Raw genomic sequence first — 20,998 nt, forward strand, 5'->3', positions numbered from 1 at the left:
TGGATTTAGTAAAATTTAATTTATCTACAATTATTCCTCCATTCAGGCATACAGATAGATTCTTTATTCATCTCAACGTGGCTCTTAAATTGATAAGTTACACAATATCATACAGAAGCTGGATGCCAGTACTGGACAAAAAGTTGCAAAAATATTTGTGTGCACTTTTTGTCTTTACATCTTTTCCGTCAGTGTTTTTGCAGCATATTGTAGAGCAGTCGGGTTGAGTCATCAAAGTGAAAAGAAACTCCTGCGTGTTGAATGCTGTGAACACTGAACTCGAAGTCATTGGGGTGTGAAGGCATACAAATTCAGGGCGAAACACAGTGACAGTGTGTTGCTGCAGGTGCATCGTAGGGGTGAGAGCAGCAGTGCGGGATGGGAGCTCACCGGCAAACATATCAATTCTATTTCATTTTTGCTACAGTTTAAATCCTCCTCTAGAGTTTCTGGATGACTGTTAACCTTTTCTGTTGCGATTAGAAACTATATGACAATACATTACCATAAACACGAGACCGATAAAAATCCATCACAAACTGATGGTAAACAGAGCAGAGATGAATGCACTGATGAGTTCAAATCTCTGAGGAGAAAACTGACAACTGAATTGCTGAAAAGAAGAATCTCATCCTGAACAAAACGTGTACAAAAACTAACATGTACATGTGAAGTGACGGGGGTAAAGAAAGATGACGACAGCTTGGCAGCCGGGAAGAGAAACTGCTTCGATAAATTAGTCCTATTCTTCAGTTTCTGCGCAGTGTTCCTGCAAAGTCCTTTCTTGCCTGCTGGGACGCCAATTCCCATCTCTCCTTTTCTTTCTTTCAGTGTTTTTCCTCTAGTCCTCATCGTCCTCCTCGGTGTCGTCGTCCGTCTGGTCCCTGGTGTCGAGGTCATCTTCATCTTCCACCTGTAAGGGAAGGGTCACAGTCTAACTAGAGCAAAACAAGACGAAACGGAGCTGAGTGCTGCGGACACAGAACACGTAGTTGTTCCTCTATAATACGCGTCACTCACTACTCGTCACGTCTGTACTGCTAAAAAAACTACAAACACAGCTTACCTGGCTGAGCAGGGGACACACTTTGAGATTATTCAATTAAAAGAGAAATCAAAACCAAAGCTAAGACATCACAAACAAAAAAACAACAACAACAATGGTTTCGACTTAGAATTAGGAAAAAAATAAAGCTTCCTGCATGTGTGGAAAGGTGTTCAGACTGCAGGCTTTTTCTTTGCTTCAGGCTTCAAATAGGTCGGGCTTCCCGGGGGGGCCCCCGTGAACAGCAATGTTCAAGTCTGGCATGTAATTATTTATCCTCCTCTTCACTCAATGTATTTCAACTCTTAAAAAAAAAAAAAAAAAAAGGCAAATTGTTTGAAACACAAAAAAAAAAATTGTATGCAGGATTCTGGATCGTATTATTGGAGGCTGCACGTTACGCAAGTTTGAGAGCAAAACTGCAGACAGTTCTGAAGGTGAAAGAGTATTTCAACCTCCTCTGCATAGTTTTTATTTTTTTTTTTTTTTTCCATTAATAGCTCATCTTCTCCTAAAAACCGTTGCTAGGGAGCCAGTGAATTCCTGCAGCAATACTGAAATACTAACATGGAAAAAAAAAAAAAAAACTTCCATTAAAAACAATAGGGTTTATTTTGATAACTTATGACGTAATTTACACAAAAAAAGAAAAAGGGAAAACTGTTCATTTTGGATGAGGTACAGCCGAGACGACAGCAACAAGGGTAAAAGAGAGCCGGACATGAATAAACGTCCACATATTATTGTTTCTCATGCTCACATGTGACTGAGTAGTGACTCCGCACTGGTAAACAACGAGTCATTTAACACCTCCCAGTCAGTTATAATTCAGGCATATAATTTTTTATTTAGTTTTAATCAAGTTTCTAATCAAATCTAATGTCAATTTAGTGAATTAATTGTCGTTAGTTTTAGTTTGTCAGTCTATATTTTCATCTCATATTTTTCGTATATTGAAAACTTGTAGGTCCGCACTATATTTTAGTCATACTGACATGAATAAAGATTGTCAAAAAAAAAAAGTATTTTGTTATTGATTATGTTGACGATCACGCACTGTCGGACTTAAAAATAACTCGGGGCAGTGTGGTCTGATTGATTTATGATACTCTAATCACAGTATTTGCTGGGCGTTCCCTCACCTTTAAGAAAATAGACCTCAATTCAAAATATTCCAAGATGAAGTGGCAATACTAATATTACATGTTTTTAAAATCAATTCTATCCTTGTTGTCTTTTTACTGTTATTCAGTCAGCTTAATAAGTCCGGTTTCACATTTGAAGTTCTATGATAATAGTTTTTCTACCGTCTCTCCCAGGCTCTTGAGTTTCTGTTTGAGGCCGTGGATCTTCTGGTCCTGGTCTGCCAGCAGCATCAGCAGGTCGTCCTGCTCCTTCTTGGACTCCTGGACCTCCGTTTGCAGCTTTGTCTTTTCCGTCTGCAGGATGGCCACCGTGCTCGTGGCTGAAGCCAGCTGCTGCTCCAGCTCCGCCCGGCTCTCAGACAGGCTCTTCGCCTGCTCCTGAGCCGCAGAGGACGAAGGTAGGGTGAGACGAGAGGAAGGTCACAGTAACAGTCGGTTTGTGTAGATGACGGCATGATGAGAACCCATGGAAAAACTGTGACTATTCAACAATTTGAGAGATGCCCAAGCCAAAAAGGTGTATGGAAAATTAAGAGGTAAACTGAAGTATTTAGAAGTTCAGAGTCAGACAGATGTTCTTACACACCTCCAGTCTCTCCGTCTCAGAGGTCTGTGCTGCGAGTCTGCCCTCGAGTTCTGCCACCTTGCCAGCGTCTAATGAGCTGTCACTGCTGGGGACTGCGTTGGACAACTGAGACAAACCAGAGAGGCTAATTAATTTAAGTGACTAGTTAAGCATATTTCTGCTGAACTGATGTCATCATTGAATGGGTTTTTACCCCCGCTTCAGCTCTCTTAAGCAGTTCTTGTCTCTCGGTCTTCAGCTGAGAGATTTCTGTCGACTGGGACTGAACCTGACTCTTTAAAGCCTCGAGCTCCTGCAACAAAGCACACGTGTAGCAACACAAAATAGAATACACATAATACAACAGAAATTCATTATCCGAAAACAACAAACCTGCTTTAGATTAGTTTCATGCTTAGGTCTGGTTATATTATATTTTTTTCTAACCGTGAGAGACTTAAAAAGATTTAACATACACTCATTAGGGGAAGAAAAAAAAAAAAAAAAAAAAAGGTCAGTTTTATGCTTAATGTTTCAATCAAACTGGGGTAAAAGATCAAATAGGAGCAAGTGTAAAGAGATGACTCCCACCTGGAGTAGTTCTGTGTTGTCTGATCCTCCTGCTGAACCCTCTGCTGTCTGTGCAGCTGCTGACTTCTACAGATACAGTCAAAATATAATCCATCCATCATTTTCACATGCAGCGGAAATTGTAAGATACATTTACACACAAACACCTACAGCATCAACAAGAGGAGCAGTTTAGTAGTCTTGGTTTGCCTGAAAATTGCTGCTGTGATGTTGTCTGGTTGTTACCACAACTCTGAAGGTGTTGTTTAAAACACTTATTAATCACAAAAAAAAAATTTTTTTTTAAATTCCGCAACAATGTCAACTGTTTATCAGGCGACAGGAAGACTTGGAAAGCCGTTTCTCTGTCAATCAATTAACGCTGCTGTTTGTGGAGGATTGGGTTCTTCCTGCACAGCCTATCTGCCTCTACTTGAAGCTTACACAAAAACTAAACTCTGCACCCCTGGAAACAGATCAACAACTTCACAACATTTGTATCTGTTCAGCTGATTTCATTGAAATTTGTGCGCCTAAAATCAGCCTCCGGGGCGACACTCCAGCACACAAACGCACACAGGCACACGTAACTTGAACAGTTGTAGATATCCACTAACCAGGGAGTTGATAAGTGTTTCTTTATCACCGAGTTGTGTCTGAAGAGATGCGCGTTGGTTGCGGAGCTCCTCCACCTCCTCTCTGAGCTGGGAAAGCTCTTCTGTCTGCAGCCCGTTCACCTGAGAGCCGTCTCCCTGGCTGTTCGACTGACTCTGGTTGTCTTTACCTGCAGTAATAACCACGCACACGTACACTCAGTAAGAGGAAGGATATGTACCTTCCTGTTGTCTTCAAGGAAATTGTTACATAATTCTCCTGAAAGCACAGTCACTTCCCCAGCTTCCTTTTTAAAAAAAAAAAAAAAAAAAGTGAAGTATTGCTTTGAAACCTGTCTGATTATGCAGTTGTCTCGTATCACTGTCGCTCTATGTCTCAGCAATGAAGCAGTAAAACGCCGTCACGCCAGCTGGAGTCATGTCACAAACTATGAGGACATCAAGACTGGACAAATAGCAGGAGAGGACAACAAATATATTCTGTCCTTAATGTATGAAGAGGACACGTGCAGGCAGTCGAGGTGAACCCACCTAATTTTAGTTTGAGGATGTTGTACTGGTCTTTGTGCTGCTGGATCTGGGACACCTGCTGGGTGATTGTTGTCTGCATCTGTTCGGTCTGAGAGTTCATGGACGCTACCTCTTCTTTCAGCTCCTGTATCTGAGCATCCTGAGGATCACACAAAATAAAACCGTCAACAGGAGAGTCCATCAAATACGAAAAAACTTAAATAAACACAATTTAAAAACCAGATGAAGAACGGAAAACAGCACTTTGACTTCAGTTTATAGTGTTAAGTCGGCTGGGTCTATTTACCTGTTCTCTGATCAGCTCTTTGTACTGAGTTACAATGTTGTCATGTTGCTCTAATGTCTTCTTCACCTCCTCTTCCTTCTTCTCCTCCTCACTGGACTTGTGAACTGCTTTGGTTATCATGCCTGTGTGCAGCAGAGAGATTAACGTCATTCTTAAAATCCAGTAAAAACTCTTCACTAGCCCAGAGAAACTGTTCCTGAGCCAATACCAAGAGAAGTCCCTGACTGACCCTCCAGTTCTTTGACCAGCTTGGTGAACTCGTGGTCGAACAGCATCTGCTCTGGAGACGGGAAGACCGGCTGTGGCTTCTGGCCCGCCCGTGAATAGAGCTCATGTTTAGTGATGAAGCCAAGCTTCTCTACAAAGTTTTCCTTTCCGATGCGCTTCTCGATCAGCTGCTTTAGCTTCTCTCTGAAAGGGACAGAGTGGACATTATTACGCTGTTTAGGTGAGGACCTGATTTCTGAATCAGCATTGTCACCTCACTAAATAGATTATATACGTGATTTATATGTAAGAGATGGAGTTTATAAGATGTTGAATGGAAATTTAGTGTACCTGTCATTCACAATTAGCTGACAACTCCCTTTACTTCCCGAATCACAGCGACATAGAACTACATAAACACATTTAACACCAATCCTGGATATATTATAGTCAACAGGAGAAAAATCTGATTAGTCAACAGCATATAAACCGGTTATTTAACTATTATTGTTATTAAAATCATAATGTTTTCTTGAGCGCATATACAAAACTAAATTATTAATATCTAACTTCTGTGTTGCCTGTGTTGTGTTAAAGTGAGTGAAAGACACTTACTTGGTGTAGTTTTCCAATGAGTTGTCATTATAATAGATGCAGATGCCGAGAAGCAGCGCACACAGGCCCTGCACCAGCCTTTCATCCTCCCCCAGGTTCTCTGAGATCTGAGCGGTCAGCTACACGAGTCACTGAGTCAAGGACTCTCACACCCAATTTAACCTCAGACTGGAATATACAGTATGATCCCCATCTTTTATAAAAATCTACGGTTCCCACTCTCAAAGAGAATCTCAAGAGGTTGAACTTAAAGATAACTGTAAGAGGAATTGAGATGTTTAAACCAAATTCCTCAAAAGTTCTGCATAAAAAAAAATAAAAAAAAATGGGAATATAAAAAACAAGGCTAACAAAACTATGGTATAGTACTACTGTAATGAAACTGACAGATTGCTTGTGAGCTGCTTCAAGGATACAAAGGGGACATTTTCCTGATTGTGTAGGAAGTGCGTGACTGCAATTGGACAGTTGCTGATCCACGTGCACAGCAGCATGAGGAGGCCCACCCTGGTCTGCACTTTACTGCCCTGTACAGCGTGATAAGAAGAACAAAAGAAATGTCAACGTGAGCTTCTGAGGAGTTACACCGACAGTAAAACACGAACAAAGGTCAGACGCTAACCCTTAAACAAAGAACATTTTAGAGACTGCTATTTAAAAAGAAGACTTGAGACCGGGAAGAACCAGATGTTGGCTGTAGAAGATTTAGTCCAGCGTTACGCGTGTTCATAACTAATATGAGAATGAATCCTCATCACATTTAAATGAAGTCCAGATTGGTACATTTGTGAGCCAACAATTTTGTCTAGCAAGAGTTCCATTATATCTAACACGTGCTGAGTGTAACACAGGATAACTAAGAGAGCCAACAAAATTAGTTCTTAATGGGGAATAGTTCATAAAGAACGGAAAAACTATATTTGGTGCTAAAAGAAGCATTTATTTTGCCGAGACATCATCCCTATCCAGACATACGAGTGTTAAATCTATGCATTTCATTTTTCAATCAACAAAAACATTGCAGGTAATCCAACAATTCTTCATCTGTAGCACTTCAAATCACATCACCCATTAGTAGTTACTGAGGTTATAATGGGTTAATAACGACACAATCAAAACAAAAACATTCAGATATTTAAACCAGGTTAGACTGACCAGAGCATGCAAACCCGTGATAAGTTATTAATGTTTAAATAAATTAAAAAGCATTTTCTTTACATCCAGGCCTCAGGTATACCACAAGTTGATAATTTTGTGGTTTGCAGTCTTCATTCTACAAGTTTTTATTTACTTGCAAATCAAAGTATCATGAACTCGCAACTGAAACTTGGTTCTATTTTTCCAGCTATCAGCACATGCAAAGCAAAACGTAGTAAATGTGCTTTTTAAGGAATGGAGAAGAGGAACTATAATCTAAAAAATTTTTTAAAAAAAACATGACAAAATTCTTTCCATGAAAACAACTTTGAGAAACATACAAGTTGTTTAAGGTCTATGTTGGAGATCAACCTAGATTTACTTCTTTATAAAAAAGGTGGACTTCCAATGGACACATTTATGGGAAACTTTAGCCAATAAGTAGTTAATTTATCTCAATCAGCTGTAGCAAAATAAACAGGATGATTTTCACAGAGCTGGACTGTAAGATGATGAAAATCAACAGAAATGAATAGATGGTGCAGAGTCAAATCTATACTGCCGCTTCAGGCTGCTAATCAGCTGGGAACTAACACTTAATGCACAACGTGCTTAAACAAGAGGAAGCATCTTTCTTGTCGAGAAACAATGGATGCCAGGACCGAGTTAAGTATGGAGATGAACGTGTGGGTAAAAACTTATCAGCATTCCATACTACAAAAACTTACGACATCACCTTTTCTGCTTTTGTCTCCAAATGTGACGTAATGCAAAAATGAGGAGGAAAACAAAAGAAAGGAAAATGACTATAGGTATTAACTAACCAAACTCTGGTCTCTGCAGAGAGGTCATATATGTACTATATACGTGTGTGTTTGAGGAGAAAACTACGGTAGACAGTCAAGACTAAAGACATACTGCTGAGATGAACTCGTGTAAAAGAAATACTCTAAGATAGGATCCTCAGCTTAAAAGTTTGCCATGTTTTTTGTTGAAGGAATTGATTCCACATTCCAAGAATTGATTCTTGCATTAAGACAAAGCTATCGAGTTACATTAACAAACCTAACTGACCACATTCTTGTCAGCCCGGAGGCTCGTCAACACAGAGATTGTGTGGCCGACATAAATTAGCCCTGCTCCTTCCTCCATTTGCGCACAGCTTCACTATTTGCTGTGGAAAACCCTGCTCGCATGGGAGGTTCACTCGGCCACTCCAATCAACCAACAGGTGACCAGCTGTAGTGGCCATGTGCAATAACGTTGAAGTCAGAAATTTGTTCCAAAATGTAGTTCCAACAATGGCAGCAGTGGAAGAGCGAGATGAAGCGATACCAACAGCTGATAACAGCAAATATTGACAAATTGAAGTTGGAGTAAAAAAAATTAAAAAAAACACTCCTTAAATTCTTCAATTTACTTTACAAAGTCTGCAATGGTTACCAACTTGGCACTCTGCTCACATGGGGGGAGGGTCTCTGTTCATTACAGCTCGATCAATTCAAGCAGACAACATACGTCATAGGGTGGTCAATGCTGATTGGTTAAAGGCTGCTCCAGTAGTTTCAAAATCAACCCGAGGTCTACACCCATAAGGATGCAACGACCGGAAGCAGCCCTCAGTCGAGCGCAGCCAGACCCGCTATGGATGTGTTCTACTGGTCGAACTGGTTGACCGAAAGACAACTTGCTCAGAAGCCTGAACGACTTCAGCTGTCTTCCAGATGCTTGAGCTCCTCATCCTGTCCGTCATGGTGATCCCAGACACCCACTGACGAAACATCATTTCTATCACTTGTATCGACATTGTAACTCGCATCCAACCTGAGGAGGGCGATGTACAGCTTTAAAGCGGAGCGCCATGGCCTCAATGGCCTCAGATTTCCAGTTGCTTCAGTCAGTTTCACAGAGGTTACTCTCCAGTAAATACTTCAATACAGCAGCTGAGCTCAGAGCTTATAAGTATCCACTGGCCCAGCTGGTATCTCAGGGCAGCTCAAGTAAAAGGAGTCCAGCCCCTATCAAGGTGTTTGAAGACAGAATGAGCGGCATGGGTAAGATGAGCTTAGCCATGTTTAGGCAGGACACTAGAAATTTACATTTCAGAGTCTATTTTGGGAGCCATGTGGAAGTTTGCAAAGGCCTTTTCATTGCTCCCGTTGTTAGCTTGGGGAGGTTATACACACGGATATGAAAAACATGTCAGAAGTTTAACTAGCAGAGTGAATATTTGTTCACTTCACCAGACTGTCATCGTATCCTTGAACCGGCAATTTGAGAAAAACAGGAAGGTTAGCGTTTCCACAGGATGCTTGAAGAAGCAAGTCCAAAGGAATCTGGGAAGGTTGGTTAATACCAAACTCTAAAATTGATCAATAGTGCCAGTCCAGAATAATCGGAACCCAAAAGGGAACATGAAATAATCGGCAAGTATAGTCTCGGGTATAAACAGCCTCTTGCATTTGTATGGAGGCACACGTAAAAAAAACTGAAGAAGAGAAACGACAGTGAAGGTCCCTCACTCTGACAGGAAAAGGCCCAGAAGTTGCTGCAGCACCAACTTCCTGGGCAGACAGATAAGGAATTGCAGCACAGCAAACATCCCAGTTCAAAGCTCAAAGCAGGTGTTAGGACAATATCAGCAGCGATAAAACGACTAGAACCAGCTTGCTGTGTCCCTTTTCTCTGAACCTCTCTAGGGTGTCCACTTGTGTACTTCCCCAAACTCCATTAGTGAACGCAGTGGGAGTGAGCAGAGCGTCAACATCTGAGAGGAGGAGTGCATCTGTGTCACCCTAATGGGGAAGAACTGGGTCATAGCCTTAAGTTAGGGACAAGGAAGGGCTGGTAAAGAGTTAGAGGGAAGTAAGATCCCCTAACATGTGGGCCATCGAGGGCCCTACAACAGACGCCAAGCCAAAAATAACCAGAACAGGTGCCACCCAAACACTCACAGACACAATGCGCACGCAATTTACTCACCCGCCGGACGATCTTATCACCCTGCAAAACCACAATAATGTGACACTGTTCTCTTCACTGTGGTTCACAATTCAGTATGCATATACATCTTTGTCTACTCGCCAAAAAATTAGTCCTGTTTTTACACAAACCTATCATACCTAGACACACACAGCATATTAGCATATCCATCAGTAAAACTGTCATTGTCTTACCTGGGACAGGATGTTGGTGCACTGCTGCAGCAGAGACACAGGCGGCTTTCCCAGGCTGGTGGCAAGCTGAACCCTCAGCAGCTGCTCCTTCTGGGTGAGATTGTCCTGCAGCGCATGAGCCAAGGCCACAGCAGCACACCAGTTGGAAAGAGAGTCAACTGAGAACAGACCTCCACACAGCAGCTGGCCTGCTGAGATGGAATTGGCTGGGAGGGAAAAAAAAAAAAAAAAAAAAAAAAGTGAGCTATTAAAAAAACTCAAAACTGTGTGCGTGATTTAAAAACACACATGAACTGTAATTTGTGTAAAAAAAAAATGTTTTTGAATCCCTCCTGGAAACGTGATTTTAACTGACCATCAATGGTGGAGGGCAGCAGCGTAGCCACTATCTCCCCCTGGCCTTTCTGGTTTTTGTAGAGGAAACACTGGAAACAGTAAAGGACTGCACAGCGCAGCACGAACGGTTGTCTCTCATTCACCATGGACATGAGCAGCACCACGATAGCTGGTCTACAAAGACATGAAGAAGAGAGATCACAGAACAAGTTCATTACAGGACCCACTTTTAGAAGGATATTAGAGATTTGATACCTTGGCCCATTGGTTGAGTCTTACCTTGGTGGGTTTGAAGGGGCATTGACAGAAGCAAAGTAGTCCTGGTTGACCTGTGAGCCCCTGATAACCTCTGAAACAGTGTTGATGGTCTGAAAGAAAGTAGACAGATTAAAATCAAATCAGCCGAGCCTTCTGAGTGGAGTGAGGAAATCAAAGTGCGCGTAACAGAGTTGGAACAAGCAGAGTCCCTTTGCCTTTGAAACTTTGAGGTTTTTCTTTAACTCTGACAGTCGTTCTGATCATTGATCTGATCACTGATCTGCACAAGCCTACTTCTGAGTAAGTAACAATTCTCAGTGTAAAGTATTATTATGATTACTTCGGTGAGGATGTCAGCAGGAACACCAGTGGCCATGAGGATGGTACACAGCTGCTGCAGCAGGCCACACTGGTACATGGACTTCTGACAGCTGGCTGTAGCTCCAGGAGAGTTCACTGGAGAAACCATGACTCGCACCAGCTGGGATGACAACATTGTTTGAGATTTTTGAGAACCAACATCCCATTGTTCTGTTTTTTTAAATTGTAAACAGATGAAATCAACTGTCAGACGCAGCTGCAGTAATTTACCTGCAGCATGAGGTGGAGGTTGGTGACCTTCTGTGCTGACCAGCCAGAGTTATCATCACCAACCTCAAACCAGGGCTTCATTCTCTGAATGTAGGAGCCCTCCTTGAAGAAGTTCTGGTTGGAGCTGTTGTTCTTCAGCAGGTTGAGCAGAAGCAGCAAACAGTCCTCCACCACAATACCTGCGCACAGGAAAGAGGATTAATGCCAGGACAAATAACGAGACAAAAAATAATCTTAGTATTATACAGTGCCTTGCAAAAGTATTGACCCCCCCTTGGCGTTTTTCCTATTTTGTTGCCTTACAACTTGGAATTAAAATAGATCTTTATTTGGATTTCATGTAATGGACATACACAAAATAGTCCAAATTGGTGAAGTGAAATGAGAAAAATAACTTGTTTCAAAAAATTCTAAAAAATAAATAACGGAAAAGTGGTGCGTGCATATGTATTCACCCCCTTTGCTATTAAGCCTCTAAATAAGATCTGGTGCAACCAATTACCTTCAGAAGTCACGTAATTAGTTAAATAAAGTCCACCTGTGTGCAATCAAAGTGTCACATGATCTCAGTATATATATACACACCTGTTCTGAAAGGCCCCAGAGTCTACAACACCACTAAGCAAGGGGCACCACCAAGCAAGCGGCACCATGAAGACCAAGGAGCTCTCCAAACAGGTCAGGGACAAAGTTGTGGAGAAGTACAGATCAGGGTTGGGTTATAAAAAAATATCCAAAACTTTGAACATCCCACAGAGCACCATTAAAGCCATTATTAAAAAATGGAAAGAATATGGCACCACAACAAACCTGGCAAGAGAGGGCCGCCCACCAAAACTCACGGACCAGGCAAGGAGGGCATTAATCAGAGAGGCAACAAAGAGACCAAAGATAACCCTGAAGGAGCTGCAAAGCTCCACAGCGGAGATTGGAGTTTCTGTCCATAGGACCACTTTAAGCTGTACACTCCACAGAGCTGGGCTTTACGGAAGAGTGGCCAGAAAAAAGCCATTGCTTAAAGAAAAAAATAAGCAAACACGTTTGGTGTTCGCCAAAAGACATGTGGGAGACTCCCCAAACATATGGAAGAAGGTACTCTGGTCAGATGAGACTAAAATTGAGCTTTTTGGCCATCAAGGAAAACGCTATGTCTGGCGCAAACCCAACACCTCTCATCACCCCGAGAACACCATCCCCACAGTGAAGCATGGTGGTGGCAGCATCATGCTGTGGGGATGTTTTTCATCGGCAGGGACTGGGAAACTGGTCAGAATTGAAGGAATGATGGATGGCGCTAAATACAGGGAAATTCTTGAGGGAAACCTGTTTCAGTCTTCCAGAGATTTGAGACTGGGACGGAGGTTCACCTTCCAGCAGGACAATGACCCTAAGCATACTGCTAAAGCAACACTCGAGTGGTTTAAGGGGAAACATTTAAATGTCTTGGAATGGCCTAGTCAAAGCCCAGACCTCAATCCAATTGAGAATCTGTGGTATGACTTAAAGATTGCTGTACACCAGCGGAACCCATCCAACTTGAAGGAGCTGGAGAAGTTTTGCCTTGAAGAATGGGCAAAAATCCCAGTGGCTAGATGTGCCAAGCTTATAGATACATACCCCAAGAGACTTGCAGCTGTAATTGCTGCAAAAGGGGGCTCTACAAAGTATTGACTTTGGGGGGGTGAATAGTTATGCACGCTCAAGTTTTGTTTTTTTGTCTTATTTTTTGTTTGTTTCACAATAAAACATATTTTGCATCTTCAAAGTGGTAGGCATGTTGTGTAAATCAAATGATACAACAACCCCCCCCCCCCCCCCCCAAAAAAAAAATCAATTTTAATTCCAGGTTGTAAGGCAACAAAAAAAGAAATACGCCAAGGGGGGGGGGGGGGGGTCAATACTTTTGCAAGGCACTGTATTCATGGCACATACAACTGGTAGTATTGTGTTAAAATGTTCAGTGAAAATTATGAGCTGAAAAAAAGAAACGTCAGCATCCTAAAATTATTTTACCTCCATCACTGCTGCCCTCTTCTGTGATGATATCTAAGAGGCGCTCAAATGCGTTCTCAAATGCCACAATTTTCTGAATGGCTGCGTTGCCTTTAGTCAGCTGTTGAAGCAACAGTAATCCCTGTTGGTAGTAGAAAACACACATTTCACACACTCATCCAAACATGCATTCAGAGGCTTTAAAATGTGGTTTACCACAAAATGAACAAGAAATGTTCTTACATCATTGCGAATTACTTCTCTAGAGTCTGCTAATAGATCCATCAATCTGGAAACACCTGCGAGAGGAAACCAAAACAAAAAGTGTCTTTCATATAAATAAAGACAGAAAACCTGCTGTCCTCAAAATGTCTGATAGAATCAGAACAAGACTCAAGAAAAGAGATGTAAAGATGATGCAGAAATGTTGACATAAAAGTGAACATACAGATTCAGAGTAAATTCTTGACATGACTAAACAAGTTTGATATGGGCAAGAAGAAACTCACCCATGGGGCTGACGAGAATGATACCCTGGAGCTGGATGCCCTGGTTCTTCAGGAGAGCCGTCAACAACTTCACCCCAGGCCAACGTACATGAAAGTCAAACTCCTAAAATCATATCAGCGTGTAGATATGTCAGACAGCTGTTTAGCCAATGATAATAACGCAGGGATTTTGCTACTGGACCAGAAACAGTTGAGTACCTCCAACAGAGTAAGAAGCAGGGTTATATGTTCAGGGTCTTCGATGAATTTGTCTGTAAACTGGGCACCCAGATCATCTGCCTGTTTCTGGGCATTCTCATCTATGAGAGAAGATAGAAAATGTCTTCAACAAATACCACAGCCGGAGTCATCAATCTTGTGGGGAGGACCAGCTGGTCTGCTCATAGCAATCAGCCCGAGTTACACAGAAATGATAATCATATCTGCAACTTCTCAAAATGTTGCAATGTGATGTGAAACCACTGGTGAAATTAGTGACTCTACAAGGAATAGGTGAATGTAACCAGTAAATGTGAACATGCTCAGGGTGATACTTGTGAACAAACCTTCTGGGAAAAAGATCAGAGGCTACACAGAGGAGGGGACAGCCGGACGAGCGAAATCTACTCTATACACACAATGATAAACATTTAAAGTTGGATTAGCTGAGAGCTTTAATGTCAGAAAATAAACAGAGAAATACAAGAGTGTATCTCCTGCCCAAGTGTCCATAGCCTCAAATAACAAAAAGCCAAGTTTTCTGCCTTAACTTTAGTGATATCAGAGGTGTTAGCTTTATTTAAACATGTTACTAAAAATGCATCTCTAAAATGTCCAGCTTCATCCCAAACGCTGGTGATTAAAGGAAATGGTTTTGTAACACTGAAACATTAAATTTCAAGGTGTTTTTCATCAATATTTCTACTGGATGTTTCATGTGTGTAAAATTTGCAGTGCTCAAACTACAGATTATTTCCCAACAAGCAGCTGTCCTCACACCGACAGAACATTTGAGCAACTTTCAGCTCATTGTTTTGTTTTTCCTGGACCCAGCTTTTCTGTTTTTTTCCTGGACCCAGCTTTTCTGGTCTGATTAATTCCCACTGCTGTAAACAGCAGTTTCCAGCAGCAGCAGGCAGCTATTTTCACTGATAAACCTCACAAAATACTGCCTGCTCAGCACCAAACAGCAGACATACACACTTAAGAGACTTCTCTCAAGAGGGTTTAAAAAAACAAACCAGAGTCAAAAGGAGGGTAAATATTGCATTTACTATTGCAAGGTGGACAAAAACACTATTCCAAAGTTTGCCCTGTGTACTATGTTTGTACTAATAACTTGACAACTTTATAAAGGAGGCCGAAACAAAACGTGGTTTAAAAAAGAAAAGGTGTCACGGTTACTCTAAATAGTATGTTGATCAAGACAATACTAGAGGAAAGTGTGAAAATATTTGTTTATAACTTTGGTGAGGACAAAAACCTAATAATTAAATTGTATAATTTCACAACAATAGTGCAAAAAATAATGAAGTATGAAGATGTGAGGAAAACAAAAGGGACAATGAGAAGAATGAGAAATAAGACACGAACAGATAGAGGTTGGGGAGTATCATGGTATTAGTGAAGCATTCAAGTTACCACCCAAACAACTTCCTGTCACTTTTCTGGTGACAACGGATTTTAGTGAAGTAAGTAAAGAGTAGTACGAGAGCTACTGCACATATAGCTTGTTTTAAGTACTGACCAGGCATGGACACATTCTTATGCTTCCCTGAGACAGGGAGAGGGGTTACTGCGTCTGCGAGGGCAGGGGGGAAAGAGGAAGTTTAAAGCTTTACTCAAAAGCTAGCATTCATTCAACTACTCTGAAGAAGTCGAGAATCAGCTGACCGATTCCTGTGACGATAAGCCTCGACAACAACCAAAATACAAAATCGGAATTTATCAGCTTTTTAAACAATCTGGGCACTGCAGCAGGTGTAAAGAATATATTAATGTGCTCTTTTTTCCAAATCCCAGCCAAGGAGAATGTAAGATTTGTAAGTGCTGCTGGTGGTTAGAGGGTTGACATCATGCACAGTCAAAGAGTTTTACCTTCTGATTCATCTGTAGCGTTAAAACATGGAAGAGAAGAGAGAGACGAGAGTCTTCACATAAAGCAGTCATGATCAGTGTAAAGAAGACGGAAATGCAAATTGACTGCCGTCCAACTAACATGAATGGAACTCAATTACACATGCAAACTGAAAACTGATTTTTAGTCAGTTTAAACTGTTCACTGTAGCCAAACAATTACAGGGAATTATCTGCAAAATAGGGAAAAACATTTTTAGATGAAAGCAGTTCTTGTTCTGTCTAGGGACAGTATATTTTAGGATAAATTCTATAGTTTCTAATGACTGCAATACCTTGTTCTTCCTCCTCATCGTTGCAGATGATGTTGTAGAGTGTGTCCAAAGCATAGCCGAGGATTTCAGAGTCAGCTCTGTAGCATTTGGAGAGAGATCCAAATTATCAACAAAATATGTTTCTTTATTTATTGAATTGTAAAAACCAGTAAAAAAAAAATTACTCGAAAACCAACACTATTACACATTACTGTGTAAAAACCCCAGGGAAATACAGTGCATCTGGAAAGTATTCACAGCACTTCACTTTTTCCACATTTTATGTTACAGCTTTATTCCAAAAGGGATTAAATTCATTTTTGTTCCTCAAAATTCTACACACAATACCCCATAATGACAAGGTGAAAAAAGTTTTTAAATTTTTTGCAAATCTATTAAAAACAAAGAACGAAAATATAACATGTACATTAGTATTCACAGCATTTGTGCAATACTTTGTTGAAGCACCTTTGGCAGAAATTACAGCCTCAAGTCTTTTTGACTATGATGCTACAAGCTTGGCACCTATTTTTGGGCAGTTTCTCCCATTCTCGGTGCACAGCCATTTTCAGATCTCTCCAGAGATGTTCAATCGGGTTCAAGTCTGGGCTCTGCCTGGGCCACTCAAGGACATTCACAGAGTTGTCCCGAAGACACTCCTTTGTTATCTTGGCTGTGTGCTTAAGGTCGTTGTCCTGTTGGAAGATGAACCTTCACCCCAGTCTGAGGTCCAGAGCTCTCTGGAGAAGGTTTTCATCAAGGATGTCTCTGTATATTGCTGCATTCCTCTTTCCCTCCATCCTGACTAGTCTCACAGTTCCTGCCGCTGAAAACCATCCCCACAGCATGATGCTGCCACCACCATGCTTCACCGTAGAGATGGTATTGGCCAGGTGATGAGTGGTGCCTGGTTTCCTCCAAACATGACGCTTGGCATTCAGGCCAAAGAGGTCAATCTTTGTTTCATCAGACCAGAGAATTTTGTTTCTCATTGTCTGACAGTCCTTCAGGTCCCTTTTGTCAAACTCCAGGCGGGCTGTCGTGTGCCTTTTACTGAGGAGTGGCTTCCGTCTGGTCACTCTACCATACAGGCCTGCTTGGTGGAGTGCTGCAGAGATAATTTTCCTTCTGGAAGGTTCTCCTCTCTTCACAGAGCAACGCTGGAGCTCTGTCAGAGTGACCATCGGGTTCTTGGTCACCTCCCTGACTAAGGCCCTTCTCCCCCGATCGCTCAGTTTGACCAGGCGGCCAACTCTAGGAAGAGTCCTGGTGGTTCCAAACTTCTTCCATTTACGGATGATGGAGGCCACTGTGCTCATTGGGATCTTCAATGCTGCAGAAATGTTTCTGTACCCTTCCCCCAATCTGTGCCTCGATACAATCCTGTCTCGGAAGTCTACAGACTTCATGGCTTGGTTTGTGCTCTGACATGCACTGTCAACTGAGGGACCTTATATAGACGTGTGTGTCTTTCCAAATCATGTCCAATCAACTGGTGGTCCACAGGTGGACTCCAATCAAGTTGTAGAAACATCTCAAGGATGATCAGTGGAAACAGGATGCACCTGAGCTCAATTTTGAATGTCATGGCAAAGGCTGCGAATACTTATGTACATGTGATTTTTTTTTTTTTTTAATAGATTTGCAAAAATTTTAAACAAACCTTTTTCACATTGTCATTATGGGGTATTGTGTGTAACATTTTGAGGAAAAAAAATTAATTTAATACATTTTGGAATAAGGCTCTAACAACAAAATGTGGGAAAAGTGAAGCGCTGTGAATACTTTCCGGATGCACAGGTAACAACCACCAAGCTCTTTATAGGGCAATAAGATCAAATATTGCTTAAATGAACAAATACTGTATCAACAATTTTTATTTCCTCGACAACCTTAAATGCAAGATATATTATCTGGTGGTTGGAAGAGTGTTTAACAAGGTAAAATATATGAAATATAGGAGGTGGTGTTTTCTTGCAGTGGATTCACTCCTTCACTTTGCTCATTTTACTGTCAGAGATTTAATTTTAAATGGATTAAATTGCTGTTTTTTCCCATTAGTCTACGCTTAATAACCAATACTGACAAAACGAAAACATGTTTTAGAAATTTTTGCAATCTATCAAAAATCTAAAGTATTTCATTTGCAAGTATTAGCATCAACATACCTGTCAGTTTGCAGTATGTTGATCAAGTGATCCATTGCCTGTGTGCCAACTTCCATGCGATATTTCTACAAAAGACAATAATACACTTAAGATTGGTGAAAGGAAGGAATATCAATCAATGTGCACAAACAGATAATAGTGTGAACTTTATATGGTATTTCTTATAATACACAGGAAGTCTACATGTCTATCTGTGCCAGACCAGTGCTGACACCCTTGTGTATTAATGTTCAACTGTGTGCCTCCTAAACCCCTCTTTCAAGCCTGATAAACTCATTACGCATGGCTGACAGGGCAGCTGCTAACAAAACTGCCCATGAACAGAACTGAGAGGTGACTTGATAAAGAGCATCTCAGTGATTCGTTCATTAATTGTGCAAACATGACCTTTAACTGTGGCTATTGATGGTTTGTTCATCATCACAGTGAGATAGAACAGAAAACCTTGACAAACCTCCAGGATTGAACACATGATGTTAATACAGTAAAGCAGGGAATAAACTCTCTTTGCTTTTTCTCCTCTGCTGATAGCTGCCATAATTAATTTTTTTTTTAATACATTTAATACCTGAAAGCACTGAGGCGTCACCGTTTCACCAGATCTCTAACCCCCTTTCCGGAAATAGTCACGTTTTAGGGCTGATGTATTAAACTATTAAACCAGCAAATAAGAGCATTTCAGCTGCACCTGTTTTCAGTAACTTCATCACAGTTTACCTTAGAGAGGGACTTAAGAGCCCGGACAGCATCTCTGCGGTCTTCTAGGAGCGTTGAGGAGGCAACGCGATCACACAACTTCTGGATCTGTAAATGGACAAATTATCGTCTTTTTTTTTTTTTTTTCATAATTTCCACCTCATACAAACAACAGCATGTAACACAAATACAAGAGTGTGTTGGTAGTGATTTCTGCATTTATGTCTTTGTAAGAGCAAGATTTCAGAAAGGGGCATGACATTGCTTTGCATACGCAGGCAGTGAGTACAAAGATATATACACCGATTTTTGTTCTATTTTTCTCGCCTTCATGAGAGCTGTGGTTCCAAAACTGGATCTGGAGACCCCACAAAGGGTTCCTGAACACACCTGTGAGGTGATGATATGATGACCAGAAAAGGGAGCAGACAAAAGCGTGTGTTTGCCAAATAAATAGAATGCATAATTTGAAGACTTTCTTTTAAACTTTGCATGTTTCCTTTGAAAATCATTGGATGATTCAACTTATTCAGGACAGAATAACCAAAGCACATATGTGACATATGAGGCAAAAAAAACAAACAAAAAGGGAACTACTGGCCTGGAGGACACCATTTCTCAATTTTTTTTTTTTTTCCTCTGACAAACTGATAAGAAACTTACCACTACTATGAAAACATCACTGCAGAAAGAGACAATAAACAGCAACTCTACAGACAAAGATCTGATTTCGCGGCTATTGAGTCTCCTGCAATGTGAGCAGAGAAATGTCCCAAGAGTCCAGCAGACAAAACTCTGCACGTGTCTCATGTGCTGATGGACATTCAAATGTGCATTATTTCATACCAGGGTTTGTGTGTTTGAAATTTAAAAAAAAAAAAAAAAAAACGATTTAACGACTGACAGCCGACACTGCTGTTGAATCTGTCGTTTTCCTCAGATAGTGTTTCCATTCATTTCGGCTCTACGGAAGAAACACGACAGGTAAAAGACAGGTGAGACACTCCGACGGGTAAACTGACAAGATTTAGTCCGTTAGCCAATTAGCCTTTGACTAGCTCGTTGTCACGAATTTAGGCAGGGCCCGGTGACTTCTGATGTTATTTTGGGTGCTTTTTAAATAGTAAATAACCATCAGCATAAAAAAAACCACACGGTTTTTTGTTGTTGTTTTTGTTTGTTTCTTGGAGTGCCCGTTCTTAGTTTGTGAGGTCCGCGGTGGTGGAGCTAGCAGCAGCTACCTACCGTCTCCGCTCCGGACGGCTGCGGCCCGGCTGCCTGCCCCCCCATCACTCCTCTGAAGAAGTTCATCTCTAACAAACGTCCTCTCGGTGCCGGATTCAAAGCCTCTCTCTCTTCCGAAAACAAAAAAAACAACAACCCCCCCCCCCTCTATGATCCCTTTATCCGTGGTCCGGTCAATAAATATGTAAAAAGGGTGAGAGAAAAGTACACAATGATTATTTTTGTTCCACTGTGTACACTGACCTACCCCGGAACATAACTGTGAGGGCACTGCGCATGCGCGCATACGTGGCGCTTACGTGGCTGATCAGCAGACGAGCGAGCCGGTGATTTAAAGGGCAAGAAAACCTATTGATTAAAGGTCAAAGGTTATGCAATATGACGAAGCAAATCAATTACATTCATCACTACGTAAAGCATACAGATGCAAATGGCAGGGGTGAAGAAACTCAAAAAAAACAAAAAGCAGGAATACATGAAGGCATATATGTCAATGAATAAACAACATTCTGAAATAGAAATATTAGTTTGTGATAACTTTAAAGTGTGAATAGGTTTGGGAGTGTGCACAACTTAATCACAATATCACCTGATGAATTCATATTTTTGTATCTTGGACCCTGTTATAAAGGGACCATGTGCCAAAATATAGGCCTACTTTATTTTCTATGTTTTTGATTTTTTTTTTTTTTTTTTTTTTTCTATGTTGGTCAATACTGTACATTCTAAACTAAATTGGAATTAAATCAAATTAACACACACAAATGTGACTGTGTAGCACTGAAACATGTTGTGCAAAGTAGTAGGCTACGATGTGATTTTTGGTGAACATTTTATGCAATGCAACATATTTTATGAACTGGCCAGATACTTTGTATGTAAAATGTAAAAAAAAAAAGTTACCTAATAACTATAACTGTCAAATACATGCAGTGGAATTAAA

At 41.0% G+C, this 20,998-nt stretch overlaps 1 protein-coding gene across 5 annotated transcripts; it reads right to left on the reverse strand.

Moving 5' to 3' along the window:
* uso1 (USO1 vesicle transport factor) lies at positions 1–20,315 on the reverse strand. 5 transcript variants are annotated; one of them, XM_069167002.1, is made up of 27 exons: positions 20,056–20,315; positions 18,832–18,918; positions 18,115–18,179; positions 15,968–16,044; positions 15,654–15,665; positions 15,304–15,357; positions 13,776–13,876; positions 13,578–13,680; positions 13,312–13,367; positions 13,090–13,210; positions 11,077–11,255; positions 10,826–10,966; positions 10,507–10,595; positions 10,247–10,401; positions 9,892–10,097; positions 9,698–9,718; positions 5,995–6,105; positions 5,579–5,697; positions 4,986–5,167; positions 4,757–4,878; positions 4,471–4,609; positions 3,943–4,109; positions 3,347–3,412; positions 2,970–3,068; positions 2,777–2,881; positions 2,353–2,568; positions 1–913 (listed from the first exon to the last, which is right to left on the reverse strand). In XM_069167002.1, the coding sequence occupies exons 1-27, from the start codon at positions 20,119–20,121 to the stop codon at positions 842–844; spliced, it is 2,931 nt and encodes a 976-aa protein (XP_069023103.1). In that variant the 5' UTR covers positions 20,122–20,315; the 3' UTR covers positions 1–841. The 5 variants fall into 5 exon arrangements, with proteins under 5 accessions (XP_069023103.1, XP_069023104.1, XP_069023105.1 ...); XM_069167003.1 differs by lacking the exon at positions 15,654–15,665; XM_069167004.1 differs by lacking the exon at positions 9,698–9,718.
* Positions 20,316–20,998: the final 683 nt, after the last annotated feature.

Source organism: Embiotoca jacksoni, unplaced genomic scaffold, assembly GCF_022577435.1.
Source record: "Embiotoca jacksoni isolate LCO1_2020_lvr unplaced genomic scaffold, fEmbJac1.0.p SCAF_4, whole genome shotgun sequence".
Classification (NCBI taxonomy): Eukaryota; Metazoa; Chordata; class Actinopteri; family Embiotocidae; genus Embiotoca; species Embiotoca jacksoni.

Excerpts from the sequence above, each read along its gene's own strand:
- uso1 (XM_069167002.1), bottom strand. The coding sequence starts at position 20,121 with ATGAACTTCTTCAGAGGAGTGATGGGGGGGCAGGCAGCCGGGCCGCAG. Across the intron at positions 10,596-10,825 it reads CTGCTGACATCCTCACCGAA|ACCATCAACACTGTTTCAGA; the intron begins GTAATCATAATA and ends ACTTTCTTTCAG. Across the intron at positions 10,098-10,246 it reads GCTGCCCTCCACCATTGATG|CCAATTCCATCTCAGCAGGC; the intron begins GTCAGTTAAAAT and ends TTTCCCTCCCAG.